The sequence below is a fragment of the Rattus rattus genome, chromosome 1, assembly GCF_011064425.1.
Source record: "Rattus rattus isolate New Zealand chromosome 1, Rrattus_CSIRO_v1, whole genome shotgun sequence".
Taxonomy (NCBI): Eukaryota; Metazoa; Chordata; class Mammalia; order Rodentia; family Muridae; genus Rattus; species Rattus rattus.
Window position 1 is genome coordinate 38,617,601 of NC_046154.1, and position 13,243 is coordinate 38,630,843.

The 13,243-nt window shown below is 48.1% G+C and overlaps 1 protein-coding gene across 1 annotated transcript in view; it reads left to right on the top strand.

The window, feature by feature from the left end:
- The first annotated feature begins 61 nt into the window (after positions 1–61).
- Szt2 (SZT2 subunit of KICSTOR complex) overlaps positions 62–13,243 on the top strand; it is a 46,104-nt gene continuing 32,922 nt past the window's right edge. Inside the window, exons 1-7 of the mRNA XM_032899240.1 lie at positions 62–146; positions 3,697–3,822; positions 5,610–5,783; positions 6,042–6,212; positions 10,228–10,359; positions 11,118–11,259; positions 11,638–11,744. Of these exons, the coding sequence (XP_032755131.1) occupies positions 120–146; positions 3,697–3,822; positions 5,610–5,783; positions 6,042–6,212; positions 10,228–10,359; positions 11,118–11,259; positions 11,638–11,744 (879 nt within the window). The 5' untranslated portion in view covers positions 62–119. The remainder of the gene's footprint in view (positions 147–3,696; positions 3,823–5,609; positions 5,784–6,041; positions 6,213–10,227; positions 10,360–11,117; positions 11,260–11,637; positions 11,745–13,243) is intronic.

Sequence of the window (13,243 nt, forward strand, 5' to 3'; positions counted from 1 at the left end):
TCACCAATCAGAAAACTCAGAACGCGTCCATCCCAACAACTTCCGGTTCCTGCTAGCCGGGTCAGAGGTCAGGAGTGGAGCGACCTCCCTGGCCCCGGCCGGCGCGGGAGGGCAGTGTGATGGCCTCGGAGCGCCCCGAGCCAGAGGTGAGGGATGAGCGGGTTTGGGGCCGAGGTCCGAGGGCAGGCATGCAGCAGCCTCGACCCTCCGGAGCCTCGAGGCAGTTACTGTTTTGTTTACTCAGATGCCACCCTGATCCCTGTCGCCCACCCACAGACTTAGAGATCGTGGTTCTGATAAAACCCATGTTTTGGTTATTGGTTGGGATTTTCATTGCGCCACCCTGAAACTGACCGACATTGCGGGGGTCATTGTATCTCATCAATTGGAATGCATGAGTGGATTTCGCTCTAGCATTCGTGCTTTTGGCAGAGCCCTGCAACCCTCTGGCAGTCTTAATTCTGGGGAGGCCCCGTTTCCTTCTTTATAAAAAACAATAGTCCTGCGATGTAGCTTGGGGATCACGAGGTAAATCAGAAAAGGCAGACGAGGCACCCGCCCCCTTAAATGCAAAGAACCTTCTATGTATGTTTTGACAGTCAGACGCCAGCAGGGAATCTGGGAGTATTTATTATGGATGGAGTGGACAGCTGAAGTCAGAGCAGGTGAGGTGTCATGCCATGCTGAGATACCTTAGGGACTACTCATTCCAACCAAACTAGATGATTGGAGGAGGAACCGAAACCTTGGATTCGGCTAGAATAGCCAGGAGCCCAGAGGAATAGCCCTGTAGGAGGGAAGGGTGATGGGTGTGTGTGATGATACAAATAGCAGTGGCTACTTGTTGAGTTCTTACTGCGTGCCAGCCACCATTCTTAGCTCTTTACTGCTCCCGGGTCTTTCAACCCTATAAGGAAACTTATCATTCCCCCCTTTCAGGAAACTGAGGTGCGACTATTAAAAGAAGCATAGTTGTGTGCAGTTAGTATTAGGGCTAGAACTCCCAAGTAGGTGTTCTGGCTCTAGATCTACAAGTTGTTCTCTGACCTGCGCATGTGCACCATGACATGTGTGTGGTTGTGTGTGTCCACACACAAAGTACGCATGTAGGTATCATGTATGAGTACACACCTGTGTGTGGGGGCGTAGGTGTGATCAACTACACACATTCTACCCTGTGTACGAATAGCATAGAAACAGAATACTAAGAAGAAAAGTTGACGTTTGGAGGGGTCAGGCTCCCGAGAGAGAAAAAGCAAGCGCTACTCTGGAACCGGGGTTGTGTTGAGAGTGAGGGTGGATGCAGAGGGTAAGACACAGACTCCTTAGCTTCGTGGACTAAAGGGACATTGGGTTATGATAGGTGTCACAGAGGAGCAAGTGAGGACGTGTAATGTTAAACTAGTGGGGCAATTAACCTTCTTCCGAAAGCAGTTAGGTGGAATGCAGAAGTTTAAGCTCTCTTAAGTACCCAGTACAGATACGGTCCTCAGACAATAGTCACTCTTGTTATCCCTGTTCAGGAATGAAGAAGCGAGCATTTGACCCAAGGCGCCTTTAACGTTCGAGTGGCTGCTTTTACCATAGTGGTGGTGGATGAGGGGGCTGTGACGGGGATGGGGGTAAAGAAGGCTCAGCTGGAGGTTATGTGAGCAGTTAAAGTTTATAATGAAGAGAGGCTTCACATAGTTGGGGGAGAGAGGTACTGACGTTATTTTGTGGGAAGACAGCACATGGTTTAGAAAAAGCTCAGAGAATAATTTGGTCCTTGGTCTTGAAGAAGCGGGAGCAAACTCCAGAGGGTCGGGGGAAGCAACACAGTGCCTTGGCATCGCTTTATCTGTCTTGGCACGAGTGTACGTAGGCCTCAGTGAATATTATAACCAGTGATAGACTTCCTACATCATTGTCCTTCCTCACCTCTCTAGATGCAATATCCCTACAAAGATATCCTTATCTGGCTATTACAATAAAGAGATTGAAAGCAGTTAGGTAACCTGCAAGATCACATATACTAGAACACGTCAGAATCCAGGCCTCTGACTCTAAGAGCCTGCTTTGTCCTGTTTATGAAACCGCCTGCTTCAAAAGGTAGGCACGTCAGACTCTGGAGAGGTTAGAATTGAGGTCTTGAAGCTCCACGTGAATGCAAATGCCACAAAACACAACTCATTAAAAAATTTCTCAGTCAGGAATACGGAAAAATTCCCAGGGGAGCTGGTTAAAAATGTAGATTCTTGAGCTCTGTCAGCTCTTAATTCAGTTGGTCTCTGATGGTACCCAGGAATCAAATAGGCATTTTAATAACCAGCTCAGGAGATTCTGTTGCAGCTGGTGCTTGGATCCCACTTTGGAAAACACTCCCCCTGTTTAAATTACAGTAGGCCAGTTCTGGCTCTGATGAAGTACATCTTAATTGTTAAGATGGGAGGTTTTGGAACTGATCCCATCAAAGAATCAGATAAAAGGAAATTTTCTGAGAAAGCGAGGCAAACATTCCTGGTTTCAAGATGGGATTCTGTAAGAACTGACAGGAGAACCAGACTTCAGCGGGGCCTGGGAGAAAGCAGTAATTCCAAACAGTTTTGAAAGCAAGAGACCAGTAAAGAAATGGAAGCCGTGCATTTTGCAGCTCAGTGCTCTAGAGCCCTCAGTGCGCCTTCAGGAGTTTGGTAGCCGGCGTCTGCCTCCGTCTGGGCCGTGCAGCACAGCAAGCTCTGCTGGATCTTTACTCCATCCTCCTAAGACCTTAGACAGATCGGGTTACTCTTGTCTCCCACCTTGGGTCACATCCTAGTGACTGGTGGGAGCTGAGGGCCTGGCTCAGAGGACCTCTGTCTTAAGGCTCTAAGGCTGAGGGGGCAATAGGTTTCCTTAAGGGAAGTTTGTTCGTTCTTTTTACTACTATAAAACCACGTCCTTAGCCGTGAGCATGCTTATTCAGTTTGTACGGTGATTATTCAGTTTTTGTGGATGGTAGGCAAGTTTGTCCGCTGGGGATGCAGGCTTGGGAAGGGTGGAACAACCTGGGGGGGGGGGGCGTCAAAAAGGCTGCTGACCAAGACATCAAGCCTGTTAAGATTTACCACATTGGGGTTGGGGATTTAGCTCAGTGGTAGGCGCTTGCCTAGCAAGTGCAAGGCCCTGGGTTCGGTCCCCAGCTCGAAAAAAAAAAAAAAAAAGAAAAAGATTTACCACATTGACAAAATGACAGGCTTCTTCCTGTGTGGACAGAGTCACCATTGGTAGGGTAGGTAAGGATGCTGTTGACATTGACAGATGTGTGAGTGGAGACTGTAGCCCCAGGAGCTGCATATGAAATATTCCCTCGGGAATCTTACATTTCCTCAGTGAAGGTTTCTTCAGCGTCTGCTGTGGGCAAGACAGGCAGTAACTGGCAGATGCTCACGTAGCAAACTGGAGACTTACTGGGTCTCACATGAATCAGTTTGCCAAGCACAAGGAAGGGCACAGAAACAGGATAAAGCACCTCTCCTGCCTCAGAGAGCTTGTGGTTTGCAGGAGAAACTCACACAGTGTTTGTGGACCCACATGCTGTGGGAAGGTAAGTTTACTGCAGTTAAGTGGGGTAGATTCACCCCTGCCGCCTTTCCCCTCACTGTGGGCAGCTTGTGTGCATGGGATGTGTTTATGCTGGGAGCTCAGAGACCTCTCTTCTTTTGTCTCTCTCATCAGGTGGAAGAAGCTGGGCAGGTGTTTCTGTTAATGAAGAAAGATTACCGAATTTCCCGAAATGTTCGCCTAGCTTGGTTCCTTAATCATCTGCATCAAACTGTGCAGGCCATACCCCAAGAGTTCCTGGTACGTCCTAATGACTGGTGGGAGGTGAGGGCCTGACCCAGAAGGACCGCTCTTTTAAGGCTCTAAGGCTAGGAAGGGCAATGGGTTTCCTTAAGGGAAGTTTGTTCATTCTTTTTTCTTTAAAGATTTATTTACTTATTAATAAGTACACTGTAGCTGTCTTCAGACACACCAGAAGAGGACATCGGATCTCATTACAGATGTTTGTGAGCCACCATGTGGTTGCTGGGAATTGAACTCAGGACCTCTGGAAGAGCAGTCAGTGCTCTTAAACACTGAGCCATCTCTCCAGCCCCATTCTTTTTATTACTATTATTTTTTATTATTTTAATTTTGTGGGCATGGAAGGGGAGGCATATGTGCATACAAGTGTGTCAACTCCCTCTGGAGCTGGGATTACAGGCAGTTGTAAGCTGCCTGATGTGGGTGCTATGTGGGTGCTGGGAATCAAACTCATCCTCAGGAAGAGCAATGTGTCCTTTTTTTTTTTTTTTTTTTTTTTTAAAGATTTATTTATTTATTTTGTGTATGTGGGTACATTGTCACTGTCTTCAGACACACTAGAAGAGGGCATCGTCGGATCCCATGACAGATGGTTGTGAGTCACCGTGTGGTTGCTGGGAATCGAACTCAGGACTTCTGGAAGAGCAGTCAGTGCTCTTAACCACTAAACCATCTCTCCAGCCCGAGCAATGTGTCCTTAATTACTCAGCCAATCTCTACAGCCCTCGTTCATTCTTTTTTTATCGAGTGAGGCAAAGGGTGTGTTGTTGAGTGAACGTAGAGCTAGTGGAGGGTCAGTGGAGGATGTAGAAGGAAGATCTAGGGAGCACTTCAGTTCTAGGGAGCACTTCGGTTCCAGGGAGCACTTCAGTTCTAGGGAGCACTTCGGTTCCAGGGAGCACTTCGGTTCTAGGGAGCACTTTGGATGCAGGATTCCCTCGGACCCCACTGCAGCACTTTAGGTTGCTGTTGGGACTGTGTTCATTTTACAGATGAGGACACTGAGGCTTAAAGAAGTGAAGTTCTTTTTCTGTAGTCTCACAGCTACTACATGGCCAAACTGGGATTCAGAGAAGAAAGGGAACTCTGCTCAACCTCCCTCTTCTTTTAACTTTAATGTGCCTGTGCCTGTGCCTGTGCCTGTGTGAGTGTATATCACGTGTGTGGGTCAGAGGAGGGCATTGGATGCCCTGGAGCTGGAGTTAAAGGTGATTGTGAGCTTCCTGACACATGGTCCTCTTCGAGAGCACAAGCTTGCTTGCTTTCTCCTTTTTTCTTTTTAAAAAATTTACTCTTACCATATATTCCATCTTGACTGCAGTTTTCCCTCCTTCCTCTCCTCTTAGTCCCTCCTCCAAGCCTCCCTTCTCATCCAGATCCATTCCTACTCGATTTCCCTTCAGAAAGAGCAGGCCTCCCAGGGACACCCATCAAACTCGGCCTAACAAGTTACAATAAGACTAGGCACAAACCCTCATATTAAGGCTGGACAAGGCAACCAAGTAGGAGGGAAAGGATTCCAAACACAGGCAACAAGAGTCAGAGACACAGCCTCTGCTCCCATTTAGGAGTCTCACTGGAAGACCAAGCTACACAGCTAATATATATATACAAAGGGCTTAACTCAGACCCATACAGGCTTCCTGATTCTTGGTTCAGTCTCTGTGAGCCCCTCTGAGCCCAGGTTAGTCGGTTCTGAGGGTTTTCTGAGAGCATAAGCTTTCTGCACCACTGAGCCATCATCCCCCTGCCCACAGCCCTTTCTTTCTCTTCCATCTTGTCAGCTTCAATCTGAGCAGGAGTTGGAAGTCCTCAGTGTTTTGCCCCCTGGATGGCAGCCAGATGAACCAGTGGTCCCAAGGCCATTTCTTCTTGTGCCTTCTACTCGAGTCACCTTCCTGGCTTGGCAGTATCGTTTTGTTATCGAGCTGGACCTCAGCCCATCTACTGGCATTGTGGTAAGTGGTTTGAGGGAAATAGTAACAACGATGGGGTGGGGGTGAGAAGGAGAGAATCTGGGAGACATGGGACTGATCTCAGCCTTGTGGGGGAAAGACACACCTGTGAATGATGGTGGGCATTGGAAGACAGATCCTGTCCCATGTCTGTGGGGCACAGTCGAAGATCCTGCTGACCCTGGAGACCTGCTTGTTTCTGTTCTCTGCTTAGAGCTGCTTTGGACACCCTTGTGAGAGCTCTCTCTTCATTCCCTTCAGGATGATTCTACAGGGGAGATCTTGTTTGATGAAGTTTTCCATGCCCTGTCCCGTTGTCTGGGTGGGCTGCTTCGGCCCTTTCGAGTGCCTGGATCCTGTATCGACTTCCAGCCTGAGATCTATGTAACAATCCAGGCCTATTCCTCCATCATTGGCCTGCAGTCCCACCAGGTAATGCATCTTCTCCCCAAGCTTGGACCTGCAGACTAAATCTCTGATAGTCTGTCGACAGAAAGCCCTGATCCTGTCTCCACTGTTTGTTCCTCAGCTTTGCTGCTGAGCCATCTAGCTGTCTGTTTCCCTACCCTAGCTCTCTCTTCCCCCTCAGAGTTCCATGTAGCCCGGGCTCACCTTTAGTTTGCTGTGTAGCCAAAGATGACCTTGAACTCCTGATCCCACTACTTCCACTTCTCAAAGGCTTGGATTACAGGTGCAAGCCACCAGGGTTTCAAGAATGTTGTTGTTAGAATATAAAAAATAAAAAAGTATGGTTGCCTTTTATCCCGCTAGGTCCGCACCACAGTGCCTCAAGATATCTGCTAGTTATCTTGGTGGAAACACATCCCAACTCCGCGGTGACCCAGTGTCTCCTGCCACCGCACACTTTCCTACACTCAAACCATCACATAAAAGAACATACAACACAATAATCTTTGACCCAATTGGTAAGATATAATTGCCCACTTACACATACAAAGTCCGGTACCATCCATTCCTTGAGAACATTAATAACAACCTGTAAATACACAGAGCAGAATCTTTTTTTTTTTTTTTTTTTTTTTTCCTTTTTTTTTTTTCGGAGCTGGGGACCGAACCCAGGGCCTTGCGCTTGCTAGGCAAGTGCTCTACCACTGAGCTAAATCCCCAACCCCCACAGAGAAGAATCTTTTTTTTTTTTTTTTTTTGGTTCTTTTTTTTCGGGGCTGGGACCGAACCCAGGGCCTTGCACTTCCTAGGCAAGCGCTCTACCACTGAGCTAAGTCCCCAACCCCTACAGAGCAGAATCTTAACGTCAGCCTCCATTGTCTTGCCTTGGCTTCTCTCCTCCTCCTCCCTGTACCTGCCCCTCACCTGTATTTTACAAATTCAGTGGTGAGGTTCTGGTGAAGTCACCTGATTCCGGAATACGTGACTAGGCAGCTGTCCTTGGGGCAGTGGAATTAGCATCAAAATACAGGTAACTCCAAGGCAAACCACAACACAAGAATGCTCAAATTATCAATCTTATCAGTTGAGCTCCAGCCTAGCCTCTGCCAGCTTCTAGAGCAGCATCATACTTACTCCTGAAAGTCTCTCCCCTTGAAAAGGACTGCTCCTCACTCAGGTCTTAGCAGACCTCTGGATAGCCGGGTAGTTAAGACACATGCTTCTCTGCTCATCCTGTAAATGCCTTCGGTGTCTGACCCTTGTCTGTCTGTTTTGCTTTCATTTCCCCCGCTCTTCCTCCCCTGCTCCAATCCCCCATGTAACTCCGTTCTGTGAAGTGCTGTCTGTGGTGGTGACTCCTGACCATAGTCTAGGACATAGTCTGTTAGGATACTTTTATGACATTTGAGCTATTTCAATCCCCAGAAGCATAGTTTCTGTTAAAGACAGAAGGGTCATTTTCTGAAGGCCCTGTGCTAACTGCATAGGTGAGTAAAAGGTTTCTCTACTGGCAGTGCAGCCTATCGCAAAGTACTCCTTCCTTTTGGAAAATGTTCAAGTCTGTTACTGAAATACTTGTTTTTGGCTTAGATAAGCATTGGCCCAGTTCCCCCATATCTGCTCATAAGCACCTTAAATTCATTGAAACCGCCCCTCATGGCTATGGTGCCAGCATCAACAGTCAGAATTCATTTAAGAGCTAGATGCCAAGAACAGCACCCAAAGTTCTGACACATACAACAGAACAGTTGGTACCTGCCAGGTCTCAAGGCAGGGCTGTCAGCCCTCTGCCCGAGTTTCGGTGTCTCCTGACACAGCCACTAACTGGTGGTTGTAGGCTGTATCTCCAGAAAGAGGACTGGCTTTGCAAAAATCCATAGCCAAGTCAAGAAGAACATAGTAGTTAGGTAACTACTTAAATATTATTCCTCTTGGTAAACATGGCAGGAGCCTGACCTCTGCCATGCCCAGGCTGAGTCCTTGGGGCACAGATAAGTCAGATACTGTCTCTGTCCTGATGGAGTAGTCATGAGCTTCGAGAGCAGACAGATATTAAATGAGATCATTCCACCTGAGCACAGTAAGCACTGACAGGTCCTGACACAGATACTGTGAGAACACCAGTCAGGAACAGTCAATAAAACCCACCAGTGACACAGTTCTTTTAGACAAAGCCACATTTAAACTGAATCTTTTGTTGTTGTTGTTTTGTTTTTTTGAGGTAGAATCTTGCTAAGCAGACCTGACTGGCCTGGCACTCTTACTTTCTGCCTCTGCCTCTGCTTTCCAAATGCTAAGATTACACACATGTGCCTGCCATCCTACCTGGCTCATTTATGTCTTCTTTAGTATTAAGGATTCAACTGGGCCTCATGCTCGCTAAACAAGTGCTCTAACCTTTCATTATAGCCCCAGCTCGCTTTTTATCCTCTGTGGTTTTTTGTTTTTTGGTTTTTTTGTTTGTTTGTTTGTTTGTTTGTTTTCTTTTCTTTTCTTTTTTTTTTTATTTTTTATTTTTTTTTATTTTGGAGCTGGGGACCGAACCCAGGGCCTTGCACTTGCTAGGCAAGTGCTCTACCACTGAGCTAAATCCCCAACCCCTATCCTCTGTGTTTTGAGATAGAATCTGGCTAGATTGCCATTTTGCTTGCTCTGAGGTCACTCTGTACCTTTGACCTTACGATCCATCTGCCTCAGTCTTCCGAAAGGCATTGTTCATGTTTTGTAGAGTTTCTTTGTTGTCTAGTAAGTGGGTTAATTCTCCTTTCTTCATCTAAAAGAACAGAAAAACATCAGGTCCATTCCAAATGCATGGTTCATATCCTATGTTTTTATATGAGGATTCTTCTATGTCAAAAAATATGATTTTTAATGACAGCTGCCTTTTTTTGTGGAGTTATCTTTTGAATAAGGCCTCAGCCCAAGGTAACCCAGTACTCAGTATGTAGCCCAGGATAACCTCAAACTCTTATCCATCTTGCCTCTGTCTTCCTGCTGGAATTACAGGTGTGTACCCTAGCTTCCAACTGTGAAAACTTACTATTTTATCCTGATGCATTTCAGTCTCCTATTGTCCTAACTGTAGGAGCACATTCTCGTATTTATGTGGTTCCAATTCCTGACATTTCTCCTTCTCTGCCATCTCCGAGACCTGGAGAATGGTCATCCCTAATCCCATAATCAGTCAAGAACAGGGAGTGAAGAAGCAGGAGTTATTTGTCAGGAGGTCAGGGAAGGGTGATGGCAAAAGGGATCCTGTGGGTCACTATGGGGACTACAGGTCTGTATGCAGGAGACTCCGTGGTTGAAGAAGAAGGAAAGGCCCACAGAGAGTGAGTGGGACATAAAAGGTCTGAAGTGGCAAGATTGCCCTGGGAAGAAGAGCAGGAAGAATCTGGAGGAAGAGAGAACAAGTGTACAGGGGTGTGCATCTGGAGCAGCCTTCAAGGGCAGTGACGTCAGAGAAGTGGCGAGTAGCCATCCTCTAGGTCAGTGGGGTTCCTAGTGGCTGGCCAGCTTTCTCCCTAAGGAAGAGGGGGAGTGATCTACTAAGGGTAAAGGAAGGAATATAGCTTCACAGGGGGTAAAGGGTAGGGAATGGGAGTGAGGGTTTTGAACTTTAAGCAGAGAAAGGGCCTAGAATAGCTGGTCTGTGAAGGACATTTAGGAAGAAAAGAACATTGGTTGGAGTACGAAGGCTTTGCCAGGCAGGAAGTGGAAGTTTGAAGATGGCATTCCAACGTGGAAGGCACTAGGGAGAGCCTATCGCCCCATAGAGGAAGGGGTGAGGGAACCCAGGCCGGAGGACTGTAGGCATAGGGACACCGTGATCCTAGACTAAGGTGCTCCTGAGCAGGGCTGCAGTGCTCCTGGGCTGAGTGCAGCAGCAGACTGTGGGAGGAGGTGCAACTGGATGTAGAGTTAAACGTTGGTTGCATGTTGGATGAGAAATCAGGACTCCCTAGCATAGAGGATGTGCAGAAGAGAGGTGTCTGGTACTCTGCCCACCCCGTCTCAGCCTTCCCCTTGTGCTTCTCAGGTTCTGGTGCAAGGCTGCCTTTTGGACCCTTCCCGGCGGGAGGCGTTCCTGCAGCAGGTGTATGAGCAGCTCTGCCTCTTTGAGGAGAAGGTGGCCACCATGCTGCAGCAGCAGCATGAGCCCCAGAGCCAGGTGAGTGGGAGAGAAAGTGGGCAGAGGCCATTGGGAGGACAGCTAAGAGCAGGGGCAAAGAGGAACCGAGGATGGAGTGCTGTGCACAGTCAAGGCAGGCTCCCTGCTGGGATCCAATCCCTACACCCCAGATGCACACTGGGAGAAAGTATGAAGGCATTTGCCTGTGAGGATTTTTTGTTTGTCTTTTCTACTTCTCTAGTCCGAGATCTGAAAGTGAACATGGGCAGTTTTGATCTCTGTTTAACATTTTTAAAGCTGTTTGGCTTGCCAGAGGGCCCTGCCTCTTACTTTGGAGACCGCCGAAGTGGCTGTGCATATAGTGTGTGATGACTGCCACGTGTTTGACTGGTTCTGTAATACTTCAGAGCACTGATGGGAAATGTGGAGTGGACCTCTCAGCGAAAGGTGGAGAGGCTGCTTCTGCACAGTCTGATAACTTTGTCTGGTGCTTGGCTCCCGTCCCATCTGTGGCTCGACATTTTAACACATACTGGGCATGAGGACACAGCAGAACTCTGCTTCAGTGTAGGGTACTTGGGGCACTGAGGGTTACACCTGTCTGACCTGGGTGTACTGGGCTCTAAGTTGTGGTTTGAGGGCTGGGTATAAAATCAATGGCAGACCATGTGCCTGGTACATGCAAGGCCCTAGGTTCAGTCTCCTGCACCAAACAAGAGGGACAAAGAGAAAGACAGGAAATCTGATTTTGCTGTAGATGGGACAACATTACTCTCTATCCCATTCCTTTGGGCCAGGCAGAAGACCAGTCCCCAGAATCAGGGGAGTCCTTGGGCCGGAAGGTAGGCGTCTCCATGGTGACAGCTGATCTTGGGCTGGTCAGTATGATTCGTCAGGGCATCTTGGCGCTGCAGTTACTGCCCTCGAATTCTAGTGCAGGTCAGTAGAAGATGTGAGTATTGGTGTAAGTGGGGAAATGGGTTCAGGTAGGGTAGAGGGTTGTTGGCAAAGATCGAAGTTTCCCCAGGGGAGAAGTTCTGTTTTCTTGTTTGCAAGCTCTAAGTCCTTACTCACATGTACTCCCCATATACTCAGTACAGTCCACCCTCACAGACCCTGGTGGGAAGGACCTCATCTAGGAAATCTGGTGTAGGAGCACCTAGGGGAGAGGCAGGAAGAAAGGGGAGGGTGTCTGAACAGTGCATAGTGGGCAGACACGGAGCTCTTCGGGGCACTTGGGCACACAGGGGTTGGGCCTCCCTGGGACTTTGGTGCAGCCGTTGCCTCCAGGGCTGTCTCTCTTACTTCCTGTCTCAGGTATCATCGTGATCACAGACGGGGTGACCAGTGTCCCTGACGTTGCTGTATGTGAGACACTACTGAACCAGCTCCGCAGTGGCACTGTGGCCTGCTCCTTTGTGCAGGTGAGGACTTGGGAGGAAGGAGGAGCGGGACTGGGCAGCTCACAAAGTCAGGAATGGGTTACTTCCTTACAGGCAAGAGCGAAGATGATGACATGGTTTCCTGGGGAGGAGGTGCCAGGTCTAGAGCAGGGTAGGTGACAGCTGTGGGAGAGGACTCTCGTTTCGTCCCCTTTTCTTAACACGTTGTTGGGGAAAGAATGGAAACTTTGAAATCTGAGTCAGTTCTCATCCCATCGGCCTGCTTAGTTACTGCTTTAGTTGCAAGGGTCAAGTAGACTAGTTTAACCAAAGTAGGAAGGGAAGGCCTGTTCAGGGGACCGCCATGCTAATTTGGATGGCTGGACTGCAGGGCAGGGAGCAAGAGCCTGGGGATAGGGTAGGCTTAACCAGGGCACGACAACCCAATCCTGCTGTGTAAGTAGGTTTCTGTATAATTCCCTGGGTGACGAACTTATGTGGAAGGAGAGTTGGGCTTATGTTTTCCTGCTCTGTGGAGTAAAGACAAGATGACAAATTGAGATTTCCACACGCATTAGGATGACCTATGGTTCAGTACTGTATAGCGGTGAAATCTGTGCCTTTAGAATTAGGCCTGCCAGGTCTGAACCTTGGCACTGCTCATTAGCTCTGTGACATTGGGCATACCACTTTCTCTCCAGGTGGCATTCATCTGTCAAAGGGAATTGTAAGAGTGCCCCCCTGTCGGGCGAGATGATACATTTTAGGGCATAGGGTGTGTGCCCACTCTTGGGTGATAAAAGACTGCTCTTTGTGGTAGACACCAGTGGGACCTGCAGATCTCCAAACTCCGCAAGTAGCGGTATTGGAGTGGTAGACATTTTAGATGTGTCAGGCTGTACATGCTAACTGAGAAGAGAGGATTGTCTCCGAAGATCAGCAAGGAGTGGAGGCCTGGTCTGGAGAGTACAGTGTCAGAGGTCGCAAGTTTGGCAGGAAGGGGAGGTGACCTTAGTGAGAAGCAGCAGAAGGAGAAGGAGGATGAGGAATGCAAAGCACCTCTTGGGCTTGTTGGTCAGGAAGTCACGTGGAAATGCTTTGAGCCAGTTCAGTGAAGAGGCAGCTCGGGAAACGCGCATTACAGAGTGGACTGAGGGAAAGAGCTGGAGACAGATGTTGACATGAGAGATTTGGCTGGAGTTAGGAACAAGAGAGGCGAGTAGCCAGACGGAAGTAAAGGTGGAAGAAAGCATGTTTGTTCTGTTTGGTTTAGTTTGCTTGTTAAGGTAGACGCTTAAACATGGTTAATAAAGAATTAAATCTTTAATTGATTTATTTGGAGTATGTTCGTTGCATAGTGATAGGTTTCAGAGACATTGTCATACAAGTAGATATGGCTTTTGTCTTAGCCACATTCGGTCCTATCCCTCACCTTTCTCCCGCCTCTCACTGGTCCCTTGTTCCTCCAGGGTCACTTCTCCTCGTTGTTATCAGAGATTCACAAGTGCTTTTATTTATCTGCCTACAATCTAGGATTCACA